Genomic DNA, 13,334 nt, shown 5'->3' with positions numbered 1-13,334 from the left:
ACTCTCTACAAAGTGCTTTCGCACAATTACTTTCTTCGATCTTCGCTATTATACCTCGTTAGTACTGTCCCCATTTAACAGATGAGGAGACAATCTAAACGGGGTTAAGTGACTTGCTCAGAGCTAAATCGCAGAACTGGCACTGGAGCACAGATTTGTAAGATGCTAGAGCCTTTGCTCTTTCTACTCCATCCCAGCTGCCCCTATCTAATATTTGGATATCCCTATCTGGTTCTACAAGTGTTTTGACAGACATTACTTCCTTCGTTTAGTTGCTTTCTTTCTTTCTTTCTTTTTTTTGGCAGCTGGCTGGTAGGGGAATCTGAGCCCTTGACCTTGGTGTTACAACATTGTGCTCTAACTAACTGAGCTAACCATCCAGCCCCCATTTAGTTGCTTTGATTAAAAAAATTAAAAGTGAGTTGTTTCCAATTGTTGGGAGTTTCTTTAACCATAAGGGAGGAGAGCAAGGGAAGTACTGAGCATTATCAAATGCCAAGCTTGAGAAATCTATCAAAAACTAGTGGGAAAATGAAAGACAAAAGAAAGCAAAGATCAGGAAAGAAGATTGATTCATGAGCTTAGAGAACACTAGTGGGGGTATAAGATGGGGGCATCAATGAGGAACCATTACTTAGATTACTTTATTAAAATGAGAATATGGTACAGAAAGTCCCAAAACATCATCTGGGTAAGCCTAAGTAAAATCCTTGGCCTAGGTTCAAATGTGGTGGTGACTTGTGGAATGCCTCCTCCCTGAGTAGAGTGCCCTGGGGACTGCAGGGAGTCCCAGAGGTGCTGGCTGATGGAAGCCATTTTCAGGGAGTGGCGGACAGAAGCCAAGGGCCATGAGCTGGCAGCATTCAAAAGAATTGGTTAGGGGTCACCATTTCCAGAGTTGTGGGATCCTGAAAAGAAAAAGGATGTCTTTATTCCTTTACCAGAGGTGAGAAGGATCTTAAAGAAATGTTTGATTTGTTTATTTATTATTTATTTATTTATTAGTGTTTATTGACTAAAAATATGATGATTTGAGATGAATCTTTAAAAAGTGAATATTTTTTGCCATTCTCTTCTAATTGGTGTCTTTGGTTTGGAGTAAACTAGAGAGGAATAAAAATGGTATTCTTTACAAAGTCCACAATCATTGTCTCAGAATAGACTCAGTTTTGTCCAGGCAAGATTGCTTTCACCATTCCCTGTGCTACCTAGTAACCTTTTGTTTTACTGTAGCTCAGAATGCTACTGATCAACAATGGGGGCCTCACAATTTAAGCTCCAGAATTTTAACAGAAACACACACACACTACTATATGTGCACACAAATACAGAGCCCAAATTTATTGTAAAATCAGAATTATTGATTTAAAACGTAACCCAACCATCACTCTGGGCGATCTCCTTTGCCCTATTCCTGCTCACTCTTCACAGCCCCCCCCCCAACTCCCTCTTCCTCTTTCTTGTTGCCCCGTCCATTTTCTCCATATCTTTTACCCCTGACTCTCTTCTCTTCAGTGACTTTCCTGTGCTTATTCAGTCTTCCTCTGGTGTTTCTTCTGTGCTCTTTTCTCTATAATAGTCAACTTCCTTTCAAATATTATCCTGGACACTTGGCCTTGCTGAACACTTAAAAACTTTTATAGACATAGTTTACATTTCATGATTGTTTCTTCATGGTTAGGCTTAGTTTATTTGTATACAAGAGCGGATTTCATTTTGTAAGAGCTGGAGGATGTGTTTTTAATTGACAGAAGGCCAAGGAAACATGTTTTATAGTACTTCCTCAGGGATGAAATTTCTTTTCAGAATTGCGGTGGAAAGGTAAGGGCATTTGTGACTGCTTCATTGGAATGGGCTGAGCCAGCCCTTGGAATGGTCAAGATGTCAGCCTTCTCCCACACATTAGAGAATCTGACAAACATTTCTCTGGTTGTCTGTGAGCTGCATTGTGATGACTGAGGTTTGTAGATCTTCAAACCTTCTAGAGATGTAAACAGTAACCCACTCCAAAGGAAGAGAGTAACAGAACTGTGTTGAAACTTGCTCTAAGAGAGTTTTCCCTGCCAACACCCTAACATGGTTGCCTGTGCCATTGCCAAAGCCTACCTACACATTTCCATCACTTGAGGGGAATCTTCTGCTTTTCATTAATGTGACATAGATATGTACCAGAAAGAAGATGCATTGATTTTTCAGACAGCTCTTGATTATCCACACAAATGGAGAAGTCAATGACATAGAGGATGGAAGTAACGTACCCCATACCTTGACCCATGTGGTACAAAGCACAATCCTATTTGGGAACTATTGAGCAGTGATAACTTCCTTTAACAGTGTTTTCCATCCAGGACAAGATTAGTGTTAACCGTTGAAGGGCTACACACACCACCATGTTGTAAAAATGATATAAAATTATTTCTGCACTATTTTGTTTGAAAAAAAAAAGAAAGAAAAAGGATCAACATACTCTGCTTGGTCTTTCATTCCTTCTATGCATTGCTAGGGTTTTGCCTCTAGCCTGCAGGGCTGAGAAGTGAATACCCTTCATGTCTGCAGGAGAGCTCTTTAGCAAGGTTGGAATATGCACGAATTCTCACAACTTTTATGAACTCTGATTGAAGGCATTCTGTCACAGCAAGAGCAGTAGCCCGTTCAGCCTTGTCTACTTGACATTTTGTATTTTGAGTCTTATTTTTTCTTTTTTATTCTTGTTTTTTAAAATCACATAAATAATGTCAACTTTTCTATAGGTTTGAATTTTTCAAATTATAAAGTTGGGGGAAAATGACACAAAATAGATGATCCTTGATTTACGATGGAGTTATATCCTGATAAACCCATTGTAAGTTGAACATATCATAGCTTCGCTTAGTTTACCTTAAACATGCTCAGAACACTTATATTAGCCTAAAGTTGGGCAAGATCACCTAACACAAACCTATTTTATAATAAAACATTGAATATCTCATGTGATTTACTGAATACTGTACTGAAAGTGAAAAACAGAATGGTTATATGGATACTTGAAGTATGGTTTCTACCGAATGCATATCGCTTTCCCACCATTGTAAAGTCAAAAAATTTTAAGTTGAACCATTGTTAAGTCAGGGACTATCTATACATATTAGTTGTAGAAAGTTAAGAGTCCCCATTTACCTCCTAATACTACCCCCTCCCCAGAGATAACCACAGTTAACTGTTTGTTGTGAATCTTTCCAGATTAATTTCTTTGCATTTGCAAATATGTACACATATATAATTGTTTGGAGAGATATATATATATATATATATACACACACACACACACACATGGATCATGCTATATTAATTTAACATGGTGGCTTTTTCAAAGCAATTAATGATATATCCTGTACAAATTTCTGCCTCGCTAAATATAGGTCCATGTCATTGTTTATCAATGGCTGAATGGCATTCCATAGTATGGATTGGATGTACTACAATTTAATCATTCTGCTAGTGATGAACATTTATGTTGTTTCTAATTTGTGTTTTTCTACAGAACCCAACTCTCCCAGCACTGAACTGTTCTGTTGAAAATGCCCATCCAACTGTTTCTTACTATGCTCGTCCCCAAGTGGCATCCTACAATACCTACTACCACAGCCCTCCTCATCTGCCACCATATTCTGCTTATGACTTTCAGGTATGTTTTGAGAGAAAAGGAACTCTCTATTAACCTTGCTTTTGCTCATGCTCTCTTTTTCTGTCTCTAAATTCAATTATGGAACCTTCCCATTGTTTTCATACTATGTATGAGGTAGCCAGACTGTCTATCTCTGATGGCCTTTAACAGCCTTGAGGATACCAGTAACTAGCTTAAGGACTACATAGGCAGACAATGGATGGGAGAAATGGGGAGGGTGGGAATGGCACAAGAGGAGAAGAGATGGAAGAAAAAGGGAAAGAAGGTGGTAGAATCAAGGTGTCCCAAATTGCCTTGAACTACACCAGGGAGGAGAAAACCTGGCTGGGAGATGGCAGCTCATTAGTGCACCACCATGGTCCCCTGTCTAGCAGTTGCTTTTTCCATTCCTCTGCCACAGGGAAAGACGTAGCTCTGCTCCTTAGCACAAGGGCATTCTGAGCCACACAAGGATTTAAATCACAGCTGTAATGAACAAGAAGCCCCTTTCTTTTTCTTTAGACTTCCAAACTAGGACTACATAGAGAAAATATTTTTTATAACACCCACTCCCCCTTTTTGCCCTATTATCACATAGATGAGAAATAATGTTATGACATTTGTACTTTCCATTTTTTTTTTTTTTTGAGCTGAGACTAAGTGTAGAAAAACAGAACCAAAAAGACACTTAATTAAAAGATTAATTGTGTGCAGATCACTGAACTAGGCACTTTGGGAAAACAAATGAAATGACCCTTTAGGCATGTACAGTGATTATAAATCCTTGACCATAGAAGAGTGAGGTTACAGTAAAATCTGGTTAATTTGAAATTCATGAACAAAAAAAAAAATCCTTTAAAGAAGGGAAACTCATAATAAAATTGCTTCTATTGATTAAGAGCCCATGAATGCTCCAAGGAGACATAAAAGTATGATTATTTGGGGGTGCTTCCAATTAACCAGCCAGTTTGGTGATATAAAGCCCTTGGGCAACCTAATTTCAGCTTCAGTTTAACAAAATAATTAAAACTTAAAAATCTTACTATGTTGAGTAAAATGTAATTGTGTTTGGTTTAGATACTGTTGGTAGAGGTCTAGGGCTCTATAATGCAATAATAATACGTATAGTATGAACATGGACTTGTTCACTGCTATAAAATACAGTGCTAGTACAAGGGGGCATCCATCAAAGCTTGGAAAAAATAATGTTAGAATCTGTTTTAAAGTCTACTGTATACACAGGTAGACGATTCAGGTAACTTGTTACCCAAATAGGTGGTATAGATTGGAAAACACAGATATGTTCAAGAAGGGCATAGATAATTTCAATAGTGAGAGAGGCCTAAGGAATCTTTTAAGAGAACACCAGGATGTAGAAGCTAACACAAGGAGAGTCACCATTTTCTTGGGGACCCTATAATAAAAAGTCTCCCTCGGATAGAGAGGCCACACATAGATCCAGGCCAAGAGGCCTTCTCCATTTTTATATCAAAGTAAATTACATTGATTTTAGGAATTTACTCTTTATAATGAACCCTTTAAGTAGGGATCATAATATCCCTGGCGATGTTTGCCACAAACTCTGAGATAGGAAACTCCTCTTAAGGGTATTGAGCCATCTCTCTGTCCATCCAGCAATCAAAACAAGATTAACAATGCCAGTGCTGACTCGGGCTGTTGGTTTCAGTTCAGTCAATGTTTACTCTGTGTTCCCATGTGCCAGACACTGTGCTAGGAGCTGTGGATAAGAGTCTGAATAAGACAGTCCCTGCATTAGGAGATCTGTATAGGTTCTTGGGGGGTAGGGGGAGGTTAGGGAACAGTAGTGAGGACAAAAAAGTAAATAGACTATTACCCAGAGTGCTATGGAAGCAAGGTACCTAACCCAGAGAAGGGATCCAGATTTAGCCACCTAGTCTAAACCTACACTATGGTTATATAGTAGGGACTTCAGGGATTATAGAAGTCTCTGCTTTTTAATAACAGCTACTATTCACTGAGCACTTACTATGTACCAAGCATTGTGCTAAGTGTTTTACATATATCAGCATTCAGTCATTTCGTCCTTTAGGGAAATACTCTTTTGTGATTGCCATTTTTAGGAGGAGATGACTGAATCGTGGTGAGGTAAGGGATTCCCCAAAATCACAGAAGTGGTAAGTGGAGCAAGGATTTATATCCAGGGTTTGATTCCAGAGATTGGCTTGAGGGATTCTCTGGAGAAGCTGTGAATCTGAGTGCAGCCTAGATATTTTCCCCAGTTAATTTTAGGATATTGATACTTTCTACTGGTTTAAATTACAGGCTTCCTAATCATGACCTCAGAAAGGTCTCTTTACTTTCTTGTTAAATTATTAAATTGATCTCACCTGAAAAAGGATTCCCTTCCTTAATGCATTCCCCAATTCACAGGCTGTTTGGATAATTCTTATACATCTCCCAGTTCTTTCCCTAGGCTCAAGTTGTCTTTTGTATTTCCTGTTTGGAGACTTTATAGTTATATGGTGTAGGTCTTGAGGGGCATGTTTTTAAATGATTTGTTTCCCTCTAGAACTTAAATGGTGTTTCATTTTAGTATTTGAGTTTAACTTTCTTTTGTTCACCAAGTTCCATTCCCTTACAGTTTCATAGGAGGAAATACCAAGAAAGCCAAAAGGCCGGGGAACATCTGCTTATGTTCCCAGATAAATAAAGAGCAATCAGTAAATGCATGCCAGCTCTGACAATAAAACCACCAGAAGAAAAAAACCTGCCAGAAAAAGGCCAGAGCTCCTTCACGCTCTTCTCAGATTGTAAAATGACCTAAGTTATAGCCAGAAAATTGACTTTTAGACTTTCTTCTGAATGACTTCCCCATTTTGGTCATTTCCAAATAGGACTATTTCTGTGACTTTGGGTTTGAAGATTTCTGTGTACTTTCTACTCTGAGGCTAATAGAAGGATGAGGAAAAAGACTTAGAGGGTTTTGTTTTAACCCCTCAAAGTCCTGCTGTCATTGGGTAGCTGTCCAGTTAAGAAGCTTGGGAAACATTTCTTGTGGTCAGACATGAGCAAGGACTTGGGTATGGTCAGCTGGCCCTGAGGAAGTTTTGAATGCTGAGCTTGGAGAAACAGGATCCTTTCAAACATTGTTGGACTGTAAGGAGTACTTGCTCCTAATGAACTTCCCATACTCCAAAGCAGGAAGGATATAGGCTGAGACTACCTTTGCCTCCTTGCTCATCTCCCCGACACTCACTTCTCTTGCATTTGCACTCATTTCCCCACTACCTTTTCATCTTCGGCCAAGTAGTCCAAATTCTGTAGGGTATAAAGCATCAGTTTCTGCTTCTGCTGGGAAATTAAACCCAGTGTAGCTTTTGATAAACCTCTTAAGGTTCCCAGCCGTATTTCCCAGTCTGGCATACCGGGCCAGTACACTTGTTTTACTCTAACCATGGACTGGTCCCTTTCCTGCCCATTGGTGAACTAGCACGTTTAAGCTTAAAAGTCTCAGCCTATGCAAAATGCAAGTGCCTCTGTTCATGCTCTTTATTAAATCACACGAGGGTACACTAGGTTTCACCTTAGCCACTAAATGACTCATTATAAATTGGACCCATTTAATAAAAGGATAGCTTTAATCCTGGGGGGAGCAGTTTATGGCACAGGTTGCTGAGAGACTTAGAAGGTTGTTGCTGCTGCTGTCACTCAACTTTTCCTTTTTTTCCCTCTCCTGCCAAGTTTTGCTTTCTTCTCCTCCTTTCCCTTGTTCCTGTTCCCCTTTTCCTGTTCCCCTTTTCTTCCTCTTCCATCTACTCTTTTTTTCCATCTCCCCAGCCTTTGCTTTGTTGGGCAGAACAGAGGGGGAATGCAAAGAACCAACAGATCCTGGATTTTACCCTTGGGACACAGCATCTCTAGCTAGTAATTATCACCGGCCAGTTCCACGGCTCCTTTTGGAGTCACTGCCCCACAGTGCTCCTGAAAAGAGAAGCATGCCCTGACAGATGCGCACGTTGATCTTGAAGTCTGTGGGTCAGCCATCAGGGGAGGCAGAGGGGAGGCAGGCTGAGGTGGGAGGTGGGAAAGGAGAGCTGTCTGTATCCGTGGAAGGGCGGTGCTCCTCTTTTTGCACCATCAGTCTGCAGGCTACTCCAGCCTCTAAGCAGCAGTTCAGGAATCTAAAGCTGACTGGGCCCAGCAGTAGGCTATTTATATGTCCTTCATGCTTTGTGGTGCACAAGGATTCAAAGCTTTTTTCCTGAGCTGCCCGCCGCATTAGTAAAGTCAGACTCTCAGGCGGGAACCAAAATGCACCAGGCCAGCTCCCCAACTGCAACAAAGCCAAATTTTTCCCAAGGTGCCTGACTGTTGCTAGGAACTACACTCTAGTACTGTGGGCCTTTCCCCTCCAAACCCCAAGGATGTGTGGACTACAGCCAGGTAGCTTTCTAGCTCTGCCAGCAACCCTTCAATTTTATCCTTAAGACTCCCAGCATCCTCAGAGGGAAGTGAGAACCACCCTCCTCCCCCATACTTTCCAAACATGAAACTGAGAAGTGAAAACCTGAGGGTCGTTGTACCACCCCCTTTTATTATTGAAGTGTACAACTGCCACCCATGGCAGCTGCTGCACACAGAAGCCTTTTAATGCCTCTCAGGACAGAACTGCCTTTAGCTCTACTGCAGGAAACTAGCCCCTCCCTTCTGTGGTTGGGAACACCTAAAACTGGACTGCTGCCTCTCACCGTCCCTGCAGTGGGATTTAGAAAGGCAGAGTGCTACATGCCCGGGCACAGAGATTCTTGGCCTTGGTGGGTGGGTTATGCTCTCCTGTCTGGTTAAGAGGAGAGAGTTTTTAGCAAGGAAAGCAACAGAAGAGAAAGGAGGGAGAAAAGGAGAAAGGGAGAGTTTGGGAGGTGCAAAATACAAAATTAGGAAATCACTATACTGATGTTTTAACAACGGGTCTCTTCTTGGAGGGAGGAGAAAAACTGAGTTTTTAAGAAGTAATCTGGCTTGTATTGAGTCCACTGCCTCAAGTTGTTTTGCCTTGAAAGGCTCTCCAGGTTCTATGACCCTGTCATTCCTCCACTCAGAGTGAAATAATAAATGGGCTGGGGAAGCAGGGGGATTATGGCAGCTACAGTCTCTTCTCAGTCCTAACATTATCTGGTAAGGGACAGATATTTCAGGGTCTCAAGCAAGACCTAGAGACCTGGACATCCCTTTTCCAAGAGTACAGAGGTCAGGCCTGGGGATAAAGAGAATCAGCTAACTGGTCTCAGGCTCCAGAAACCTCATGTCAAGGCTGACTCTAAATTGAATCCATCACTCCTTTTTCTACATTTATATCTCAAGCTTTCAATACCTCTCTCTTGAGCTATGGCAAGAGCATCCCAACTAGTCTTCAAAGAGCTACTTTGGACCTAGCTACAGGACTGGAAAAATGACATGATCTACTCAAACTCTGGCTAGCATTACAAAGTAAAGGTGTGACTCCTCCACCCGCCCTCCCAAATAGCACTTGAACTCTTGAGAAATTTTGGTGTTTTTTGTTTGTTTAATCTATCAGCTCTTCCTAGAGCTGGGACACAACAGAATAACTGCAGTTCTCCTGCCCTGTTTGTCGGCTTATGTTTGTCCTTCCTGAGAGTCTAAAACTGGCCTCCTGCCTCTCACCATCCTTCTAGTACCCTTCAGCCTTCAGCCCTCACCTCAGTCCTGCTTCACCACTGGAGTAAGGTGTGACCATATTCTCTGAGACTAGTTAGATTTTATTTTAAAAAGCATGCCAAGTTCATCTTATATATTCCTGAAGTTATAGTCACTCATTCAAGATTTATTTAGCATCTACTACTTTTCACGCACTGTTCTGAGCTCTGGGAGATACAGCAATGAACAAAACAAGCCAACTCTCCTTGAGCAGGAAAATCATTAGGGTCAAGGGTATACATGGTCCCAGTTAGAGGGGCAAATGACTCCTAACATGCCAATTCACTGGGTATATTTAAAAACCCATATCTGCTCCTTTCCCAAAGACTACCAAAGTTAGACAACACAAAGTAAAACTGAATTCTCTCTGCAGCCTGACATATTGCTCCTCATTCTTACCATTGGTATTCTCACCTCCATGCCTTTGTTACTCTTTGCTCTCCAACATACCCTGCACTTGGGGGTGATCGAGTGGCAGATAAGGTGGAATAGAAAATGTTGGACTCAGTCAGAAGACTCCAGATCCAAGCAAGCCATTAACTTATCTGACCTTCGTTTTTTGTCTATGAGATGGGCTCCTGACCATTGCACTACCTTCCTGTGATATATTCTTTTAGCAAGGACTTTCCCAGGGATCAATGGCTTAACCTCATTAAATGTTTGTAAGGCCTAAACTAGGTTTTTGAAGACTGGTTGGGATGCTGTTGCCCTAGCTTGAGGGAAAGGTATTGAAGGCTTGGGTTATAAATGTAGAAAAGGAAATGTTGGATTGAAGAGACAACACAGCAGTAGAAGCAACAGGATTTGGTAACTGACTCAAGGGGAGGGGAGGAGAATTCCAAAATATCTCTGCATGAGGCTTGCAGCCTGAGTGACTGAGTGAACACGGGACCACCTGTTTCATGCCCCTTTGTGTGGTTTAGGAGCTCTCTGTTGTTCTGAGCAGAAACAAACTTGGTCCGTATTCATTTTTAAATAGTAATGACTGTTTGGGGAATTGCAAACTCACTGCCTAAACTGTTGCCATTTTCTTTTTATTACACAGCATTCCAGTGTCTTTCCATCCTCTCCACCCTCTGGACTTTCTGATGAGCCCCAGTCTGCCTCTCCTTCGCCCAGCTACATGTGGTCCTCTAGTGCACCACCCCGTTACTCTCCACCCTACTATCCGCCTTTTGAAAAGCCACCACCTTACAGTCCCTAAAGAGGAATGCCTGCTGGCTATTGAGATTATTGTGGCTTTTGTATTTCTGCTTTAGTGGAAGTGTTAGGGTACAAAATTTAAAGTGTGACTCTTACGCATAAAGTTTGACAATGGCCTGCCAGGCTAGGGAAAGATAGGGATGAAGCTTATTCATTGTCAGTGCAGAGCAGGGGTGGGTAGGTGGAACCTAGCACTTCCAAAGGTTGTGGAGCCAGCCCAGCAAGAAGCTTGTCATGTTTGGACCTGCATTACCTTGTGCTCCACCTCTATGCAGCAGAAGCGTGATTGCCATCTGTTTCACTTTATGTAAAGAAGTGTTGTCCTCAGGCCTTTGGCAGATTGCCACCTTAGCACCTTGGGTGAAGCACCTGGCTTACAGGGCCCTATCTTTCCCTACCACTAAAGTCAGTCCCTAAGGAAAACTTCCCAGCTAATGGGGCTACACAGTCGTCCCAATACAGAGAGTTCTGGCTAAACAGAATTGTTGGCTTGTGTCTGGGTGTTGAAAAAAGCTGCCCATATCTCCTACTTCTTTCTTCTCTGTGAGTATTGTAAAAATGGCTGTTGTGATCATTCAGCTCAGCTTTTGTTGTTGGTACCTCCTAAAGGGAAAAGTGCAATATTCCCTCATCTTGAGTAGTGGGGAACAGGACTGATTGTTTCAGAAGTACTGAAATATAGAGCAACATGTGAGATGTTTTACGTAGGTCTCAGGAATACATCTGATAACTTAGGAGACAGTGGTTCTACTACATGTTGAATTATTACAAAATGCATTTGCTACAGGAGATATGTCTTAACGGCTGAAATTCTGAATTCCAAAATGCTAGATTAGGTTCTTGGGTCATGATATGAATTGTAACTAATCTTTGTGACTATTTAATCTTCAAATATGTGCTTCAACCCCAGCAAACCGCATGTATACTGCACCCCACCCCAAAAGAATCATCTGTATTTTAATGCCACAGCTCTTATTGGTCCTTTTTTTTGTTGAGACTGATCATGACAGCGTTCAATTCAAGATTATGAAAGTGTTACAACGCCGCTTCAAGTCCGCAAAACCTCAACTGTAGCCAACTTGACAAATTCTTCAGTGTTACAATAGATTCAAAATCCATCTGCACATTGTGGTAGGTATTTGTACAGTTCTTTTAATTATACACAGCTTTAACCCATCAACCTGATGAGTTTAAAACACTTTGGCACCCATGCCTTCACTTCAGAATGAACACTTTCATTGTGATCCTATGTTAACCTGAAAATTGATTGATTTAAAGATGGATAATCCTACACTTGCATAATGTAAAAATACAGGGGCTACAGGTGGGGACCTAATTAGAAAGTTCTGCAAACACAGAACACATACTGGAAAATTTTCCAGCCAATTTCGCTACCTCCCAACTTGGTGGATTAGAGGTAGCAGACAAATGCTGGTGCTCCCATCTACCTTGTAGACACCCAGCCATCAAGAATCATCAAGGCACAAGTGCACTCACCCATTGTTCACAGTAAATGTTTGGAAAATATTCAGTTTAATTTTCAGCATTTTGAATGTTGTCTTATCCAGATTTCAAATCTGAAAAACTATAATCCTTTTGCGTTATACAAAATTACTATTATTTTTTACAGTTCTGAGCATATTAAAATTCTATTGGATTTCAAAAAGGGACTAATAACCAATTGACTTACTATACAAATATCAACTTCTAATACTCAAATTTTTTTTGCGGTTTACACTTTACCTTTTGATTTAGTGAATGTGTATATTTAATTTTTTTAAAGGCACCATTACACAGTATATCCTACATTTAATCACATTTCTTAAAGTGTTAAGATATTATGACTCATTTCTATGTATTTTTCTTACTTTACAAAATAACTTGAAACAGTATAGATTTTGTAACACTTAATTTGAGCAGCTTCTTTTTTTATTACATTGAATTAAAGCGCATGCTACCTTAGAAAAATTAATATTTGCTGCTTTACACTTTTGCAAAACATTTGCTGTAATGAAGGAATTTGTATTTCCAATATGTATCCTGACTGCATTTTGTAGTATTTACTGCTTTATTCCTAATTCTGCTTTAAAGTATTGAATTGGGCATGAAACATTAAAATATTAATCCAGAACCTGTATAAACTGGATGTTGCTTAAAATCTGTATCACTGCCATATTGGAAACCCAGACTGCTTTTGTGATGTTTTAAATTAAAACTGTCCTCCTCCTTATCCACTTACATGCGTCCTCATGGTATATACAAAAGTATAACAACTACTCTAAAGCAACCAATAGCAACCAACTCACTTCTGACTATTACAATTCGAGATACAATGGGATGTGGTTAACCAAAATATGAAACTTAATGGGAATTTCTGCCATGCTGTCATCAGAAATACAGCTCCAGTCTTCTGCTACGGAAATTGAAAAATATAAAAGCCTATATAATTTCTGAAAGACAATTTTGTAAAAATGCACTCAAAATTAGAATTAAACATTTTATTTTTGCCATAAGAAGTTCTACGAACTAATATCAGGTAATGGTTAGTGAAAAGTAGAAGTTAAAGTCATGATAGGGAAGACTGTACAAGTATGAACATTACAGTATTGGGGAAAATAAACAGGGTTTCATATGATTGACAGAGGTTAAGAAGCCAGTGCTACTGAATTAGCATTTAATTCTTTAAAATATGCATGCTTTGACAATACAAAATACCTCAATCAACATTTATGGGCCGGCCTGGTGGCACACTGGAAACTGCGCCGCTTGGGAGTGTGGCGGCGCTCCCGCC

The 13,334-nt window shown here is 40.4% G+C and overlaps 1 protein-coding gene across 3 annotated transcripts in view; it reads left to right on the top strand.

Annotated features, from left to right (window-relative positions):
* Positions 1-12,778, top strand: part of TMEM255A (transmembrane protein 255A) — a 48,997-nt gene extending 36,219 nt beyond the window's left edge. For all 3 annotated transcript variants that reach the window (XM_008588728.1, XM_008588727.1, XM_008588729.1), the window contains 2 exons: positions 3,521-3,664; positions 10,386-12,778. In XM_008588728.1, coding sequence (XP_008586950.1) covers positions 3,521-3,664; positions 10,386-10,544 — 303 coding nt within the window. In that variant the 3' untranslated portion in view covers positions 10,545-12,778. The remainder of the gene's footprint in view (positions 1-3,520; positions 3,665-10,385) is intronic.
* The last annotated feature ends 556 nt before the right edge of the window (positions 12,779-13,334 follow it).

Source organism: Galeopterus variegatus, unplaced genomic scaffold (genome assembly GCF_000696425.1).
Source record: "Galeopterus variegatus unplaced genomic scaffold, G_variegatus-3.0.2 Scaffold4996, whole genome shotgun sequence".
Classification (NCBI taxonomy): domain Eukaryota; kingdom Metazoa; phylum Chordata; class Mammalia; order Dermoptera; family Cynocephalidae; genus Galeopterus; species Galeopterus variegatus.
Note: the sequence above shows the minus strand (reverse complement) of the source record. Positions and strands in the feature narration are given on the sequence as shown.